Genomic DNA, 6,866 nt, shown 5'->3' with positions numbered 1-6,866 from the left:
GCTAGGTCTTTGTCATCGGAAGTCACCTCTTTATTCCTATGCCTGAGGAGGATAACACCCTCTAATAACTGGACATAATATTTTTAGAGCAGCCTCAACTCAACGGCCTTTGTCTTTGCATATCAGGACTAGGTTTTCCAACTAATATAGGTGGTATCTAGAATGGAAATCCGGCAAATTAATTCATCATCACCCACACAATAGACCATGTTTTATTTATCATTGAGTCAGCCCAGAAAACTGATTTCCACTCCCTGTTGTACCGGAATTAGGGTACATATTGTTCTTGATGGTTGAAGATGGATGTGTTACAAAACTTTGGGTGAGCTTCAAAGTTGAGAGTTGCTAGCAGTTGGCTCAAGCATTGAGCATGGCCAGCCACAGTTTCAGCTACTGAAGGCATCCATTCAAAAAGACATATTTTGCATAAAGCCTGGAACCAAACTTTACACATCGAAGCTATTTAGCTTTACCAGAACAGCAGGAATCAAATCTAAGCACATAAAATTTCTTTATTCAACATCCCATCTGCAATAGGTATTAATGCCGCTGATCTTAGGACCATATTTCATTCGAGCTACTGGGTGTTGAATACTAGATGTCTTTGGAGCATTATAGAAATGACAGCATCAGATGCAACTTAGCTTTTCTTTGGTGAGTTGAAGTGATACCCTTTCGGGAGAGAACGAACTTACACAACTAACATGTAAAAAAAGTTGCTCTATATTGCCCATTCACATCCTCCACTATATCAAGATAATCAAACACCTTCAAATCCCATCGAGCACATGGAACAGGTTTTGTAATACTTCCAGAAGGATTGTGGATGTCCTTCGGCTACTATGACTTGTTCCTTGTACTTTTTTTTATTTCTTATTATGGTTTCTCATCCCCTCTTCTGTTTTCATACGTCTTTATTGACTTTTCTTCTGGCTGTGAAAGTAAGTGTCAACAAGTTGGTGCAAGTGAAACTATTGATCTTTCGACAACTCTTTAGCACTAGGAATAACTTTAAAATGTTGAAGAAATCTCAAAAGAGATAGAAATCCTGCCTATGGAAGTATGCAGAGTATTAGTAGCCTGACACCATCGTTCACATAAGCTTTGTTAATGACTGAAGCGTGCCAATCATAACCAAACAAAAGTATAAAAATGTAGTGTACATCCTGATTGTCTTAATTAGCCTATCATAATAACTCAACACATCTTCCACCTATTCCTAATATTTATAAGCTAAGGACTTTCCAATGGCTTTGAAAGAGAATCATTCATTTAATTTCTTGGTTATGAATACAACGGTCAAGGAGTTAAAGTTAAGATTCCACATTACCCTTGGAATAGTGAGAAAAGTCTTGTAACAAGATGTTGAAAACAAACTTCACTTTACTAATCTTTGAATGCTTGAATTTTGTCAACTAACAAATAGTAGTTCAAACCAAGAAAGAATGAGAGAGATGTTGAAAACAAACTCCACTTTACTAATCTTTGAATGCTTAAACTTTGTCAACTAACAAATAGTAGTTCAAACCAAGAAAGAATGAGAAAAGAGTCCTCAGTTTTGATACTTTTCAAACTTGAGGACTAATAAGTGACTTGTGGATAGATAAAGTAGTCCCATCTTTATATTCGTCACTTGCATCTCCGTATAATCGTGATATTTTTTTAAAGGATTTCAAGAGAATCGTATATAAAATAATGAAAAGAGTTAAGAATTTTGAGTATTGTTTCACGTGACATTGAATTTATAACACTAATATTTATGCGACATTAATTTATACCACTTTAATTATGCATAAAATGCTTTGATGCACTTAGATATACATGAACTAAAATAAGAGTTATTACGAATTAGTTAGTTGTCAAATTTATTTCAATTTATGTAAAGTCTCAAATCTTGACATCCTTCATTTGCATTAAGGTTAAGTCAATCTGAATATCAAATTGAACACTTTGATATGACTTAATTTTTATTAAATTCTAGAATTTTGATGTCGCTCTATTTTAAGATTATATTGAATAAGTTTGAATGACAAATTTGACATTTACCTAAGTAAAAATTAGATAAACGAAATCTCAAATAAATGTTTAGAGGTAAACTATAGTACAAAAAATTTGACATCAAAGTTTTTTTCCTTATTATTACTACTATTATTGTTATTATTATTATTATTTGATTAACGTATTAAAATATACAAAATAATAGTAATAAATAATTATGCTAGTGATAATACGAAATTGAAAAATCATTTCAAAAAAAAAAAAGAAAAGGAAAAAAAAGAATCAACTGAAGAAAGGTGGAAGTGGGTTCGGCGACCATGTCCATGAGTTTGAATCCTTTATAAAAAAATAAATAAATAAATAAATAATTGCAAATTTTCGTTGAGTTTTTGAGATAGTTGGCTAGCTGTGGGCCCCAAGGCTATGGGTTTGGAATCTTTGGTTCCACAAAAGAAGTCAAATTTCAATGGGTTGACCAGATGGTGGGGTTGTGGCTCTTGTGGGTTCCACATAAGAAGTTTGCAAATTTTTTAGATGGTAGGTTAACTCAAGGTTATTGGACTTTGATGTACACTCATCCAAGCCTCTAATCGAATTTTAAAATATCATTTTAATTTAAAAACATAAGTTATTAAAGCAATGAATCAATAATAAATACCAAGTCAATTTATTAATTTGGGTTAAAGCTTGACATCATTCAAAATTAAATTCAAATTAAATAAACAAAGTCAATATTCATCCATTCAACAACTAAAACATCATTCTTAAATTAAATTTGTATGACAAACTAAATTACTCCTTGTGTCCACGAGGATGATTTATAGAGAAGTGCAAATAATTGCATATATTCAAATTTGAGCTATTTTATTGAGTGGGGAAATCAAGGAATGGTAAAAAGAGAGAAGAGAAACAAATAAGGAAATACAAATCGAGAGGTGACTTTAATTTATGACCTTCCATCAAATCAAGTTATAATATTATGATAAATAATCAATTTTCTTGAAAGCTTAAAGTTGTAAGATTTGTATTCAATATGCATGTGATGCTACTTAACATTAATAACCTTTCTCTTTAATTATAGAATGGACCAATTTCATTTGTCCATCCATATGATGCATCGGATGCTCTTTCCTTGACTCTGAAATTCAAAAGCTTTGTTGATGTCCTGGAAGTTCACCTCATGTGTGATGAATTCATCCAGTCTAAGCTCCTGCAGGATACAAATTAACGCTGGGTTATCACTTACCTACATCATGTTCCCAAATTTTGACCCATAGAAACTTACCTTGTCTATGTATTTTTTTGCGAGAATGGGAATGTCAGACTTTGGTTTGAGTCCTCCAAACAGGGAGCCCATGACACTTCTGCCTCTGAGAATTTGAGAAGAGTTGACATTCAAATCTGACCCGTGCATCTCTACTCCCAGTATCACTGTTTTGCCCCACCCCTACATTCATAAAATCACCAATGATTGCATTACTGAAGAAATATATTGGCATAGAAACCATGCGACTGTTAAGAGCTAATCTTCAATTTGTCCGTGTCTTTAACATAATGATTTTGTCCTGCATATTGGTGTCCGTGACCCCATGTGCTTTGTTCTTTGTTGTGGCACAATTTCTTTTCTTGGGTCATTTGGGATTGCAAGTGGACAACCTTTTTCTAGGGACCCATCCAGCCATCCTACCTTTACAAAAAAGCACGCATCCTGTTCTTCTAGTGTTTATGAAGCATATATAAAAAAGAGAGAGAAATGACCTCTCGGCTACAATCGAAAGCATCTTTCATCAAGGATGCCAGTCCGATGCATTCGAAGCAATAGTCAGCACCCCCATCTGTCATCTCTTTCACCACCTGATCAGACAAAACATGAGTAGGATAGTCATCAGCCGTTCAAATTCTGTCAACTGTCTTTTATATTTCAGAAGCAGGGATTGACCTGGCTCACTGCTTTTTCGCCACAGGCAGTAGGGTTAATGAAATGGGTGACCCCAAATTTCTTTCCTGCCATGTACAAGAGTCAGTTAATTTCCTCAACCAGGAAAGTAGAAGGGGATGATTGGGTTAAAAGGCAGCCCACCTATCTCAAATTTTTCGGGATTCAAATCGACACCTATGATCTTTGAAGCTCCCCGGAGCCTTGCCCCCTCCGCGACCTGATATGATGTAGCAATCAATTAGGCTTGCATAATGTATAATCATTGGGTGTGTGTGGCCATTGAAGTCATCTCCCAGGGCCACAGGCAGATGAGGTTCTATTTGAAATACCGCAAGTCCAACAGCTCCAAGCCCGAATATGGCTACAGTAGATCCCTCCTCCACCTCTGCCACCTTCCATGCCGCTCCTATTCCTATACCCCACCACCGATCAATCAACTTTCGTCAACAATAAAAACAAAACAAATTTCAAATCTTAATGCGTTTAGTATTAAACGTTTATAAACGTTTATGATTATGATTTCCAAATCTGTAAGATATTAGACGGATGGCGTCACGGGGGACGTCAGAATATTCTCACCGATCCCTCCATAACATAACTTAACTCCACAAAAGGGGGTACAGCCTCAGCAGGTTGGGGCAGTGACACCCACCAACTCCACATCCAAATGATGATGAAGTCTAAAGCCAGTCCCGCTTGCGCAACAAAGCTGCACATTTTTACTGAAAAATTTCCTCTCCCCATGGCTTTTAATCCAAATAATTGAGGCATGAAAATTCATTCCGGTCTTCTTTCAAGGATGTACGAATTTGATGACAATGAATAGACTGTAAGATATGCATGATGGTCGATGGATCAGCTATCCCTCACCTGTTGACACTCCACAGCTGAGCAAGCAGGCCTTATCCGCAGGAATCTCGTGGTTGAGCCTCACAACATGGGCTATGTCCACAACCGTGTATTCCACAAAGCTTGAAACAAACAAGAAATGGTGCACAACCTCCCCTTTCATATTCCTGAACCTGCTGCTTCCATCCCTTGGCATACCCTGGTAGAACTTGCTCCCAAATTTTGTGCAAAGGTTGCTCTTAGTCGACGTGCAATCCCTGCATTCCTTGCAGCTCGGAAGAAACACTGGAACCACCAAATCTCCTTCTTTCACTTCCTCCACATGCTCTCCCACACTCTCAACAACACTTCACACGCACCCACACAAAAGCTTTCAGTAAAATCAGCACATTCAAGAGCTTAATTTACAAGAAAAACGCATAAGTTGAGTAAAGATAGACTAATCACCCGACCGCCTCGTGCCCTAAAATTTTCGGAAAGGATCTTTCAGGTCCCTGGAGAAATAATGGTGGAAATCAGATTTGGAAGATAACTGAATTCATTGGGTGTATAACTTGCAAATTTGTAGTTGATGGACTTACATCATTCATTTTCCAGAAGGTCACATCAGTGTGACAAAGGGATGTGCATAGTATTTTGATCCGAATTTCCCAAGCTTCTGGGGGGGCCACTTCAATTTCCTCTATCACAAGAGCCTCTCCTGGCTCTTTGCAAATTGCAGCTGTTCCAATGAACACAGCAAACACAAAGCAATATGAGATCAAGGGTAGTGATCAAACCAAAGCCAATCAATAAACAAATAGATCAATAAAAGAATGTACTCTACCTTTGCATGTTATAGCTTTTCCTGCAGTTTCTGATGAGTTTTTCTTCTCCATATCAGATTTCTGGCTGATTCTGCCGCTGTGTTTTCTTCTTAGGTGTTGACCTCTTTACACAGATTCAGGCATACAGAGGGAAGAGTGAAATGAGTTTATTTAACAAAATGGGGATTCATGGGTTGGCATCTCCTTGTCGCACTCCTAAATAATTATTTAACAGTACAATTTTTTATTTTTTTATTTTCTTACTTTAGTTGTTGCTTGGTGGACGAGAAACTGGTCTACCCACCATAATTGCACATGATAAATTTTCTATGAGGTTGATGATACAGTTAAGACATCATTGTCAGAACCTCTCAAAGCCATATTTAAAAAAAAAATTCTGTCGTAAATAGCTACCTGGTTTATAATTCTTTTTCTAAAAATAAAATAAAATATAATTTATTAAAATTTATGACGGTATAAAATAAATCTAGATGCTTTTAATAGATGATAAATATGGTGGAGTTTTAATGTTGGAGATATTTTGAGTGTCCCATCAAGTGCATTGTCTTTACTTCCTTGAAAGTGATCATATTTGGAAGTGTTTCAATTCATTGTACCACAGCAATTTAAAGTATCAGACGTACGCAATTTCAAGCGCCAAAGAGAAGATTTAGAATGGAAAATTTTAAAATTTACATCTCTTTATATGTTCAATAAAAAGAATATTAAAAAAATGTGTTTTATTTTTTATTTTTAAATAAAAAATTTTAAACCTAAGAGATTAATTACTATGTTTTTAATATAACAATTATTTGTTTTAATTTACATGAAAATGTATATCCATTTCTATAAGACAACATTATTTTTGTTAAATAAGATTAAAAGTAGAAATCAAAGGTTAAATAGTTTTAATTTCCCAAAGAAAATCCAAATTACTAAAAAAAAAAATGTGACATAGTTATCCTATGTTATTTATAGTTACACATGACCAAAATGATGCAACATTAACATTCCACAAATTAAAAAAAAAAAAAAAAAAGTGTGTTGTAGAAAACAAAATAAAAAGATAGTTTTAGGAATAAATTGATTGCTAAATTAATTCTTTCTTATTTAAATCTTTTTCAAGTGTATTTATTTTTGAACTTTTTATTTTTTTAAGTGTACTTTCAAGTTCTTTACGGCTTTTATTGTATTGTGAGCTTTACTTACTATATTAGGATTGAAGAATTCATCTTAGCTTTTATTCATTTTGTGAGAAGTGGTTTTGAAGCGAG

The 6,866-nt window shown here is 34.9% G+C and overlaps 1 protein-coding gene across 1 annotated transcript; it reads right to left on the bottom strand.

The window, feature by feature from the left end:
- Positions 1 to 2,943: 2,943 nt before the first annotated feature.
- LOC100245520 (alcohol dehydrogenase-like 1) lies at positions 2,944 to 5,804 on the bottom strand. Its single transcript, XM_010666045.3, has 10 exons — positions 5,613 to 5,804; positions 5,368 to 5,507; positions 5,234 to 5,280; positions 4,808 to 5,133; positions 4,267 to 4,349; positions 4,079 to 4,154; positions 3,938 to 4,002; positions 3,757 to 3,852; positions 3,284 to 3,445; positions 2,944 to 3,208 (listed from the first exon to the last, which is right to left on the bottom strand). The coding sequence occupies exons 1-10, from the start codon at positions 5,662 to 5,664 to the stop codon at positions 3,092 to 3,094; spliced, it is 1,164 nt and encodes a 387-aa protein (XP_010664347.1). The 5' UTR covers positions 5,665 to 5,804; the 3' UTR covers positions 2,944 to 3,091.
- Between the last annotated feature and the right edge of the window lie 1,062 nt (positions 5,805 to 6,866).

The sequence above is a fragment of the Vitis vinifera genome, chromosome 18 (assembly GCF_030704535.1).
Source record: "Vitis vinifera cultivar Pinot Noir 40024 chromosome 18, ASM3070453v1".
Lineage (NCBI taxonomy): Eukaryota > Viridiplantae > Streptophyta > Magnoliopsida > Vitales > Vitaceae > Vitis > Vitis vinifera.
Note: the sequence above shows the minus strand (reverse complement) of the source record. Positions and strands in the feature narration are given on the sequence as shown.

Bases quoted from the DNA above. Each gene is read 5' to 3' on its own strand.
- LOC100245520 (XM_010666045.3), bottom strand. From the start codon at position 5,664: ATGGAGAAGAAAAACTCATCAGAAACTGCAGGAAAAGCTATAACATGC. The intron at 5,281-5,367 runs GTAAGTCCATCA...TTATTTCTCCAG, and splicing joins CCTTCTGGAAAATGAATGAT to GGACCTGAAAGATCCTTTCC. The intron at 3,446-3,756 runs GTCATTTCTCTC...TTATGAATGTAG, and splicing joins CTTTCGATTGTAGCCGAGAG to GGGTGGGGCAAAACAGTGAT.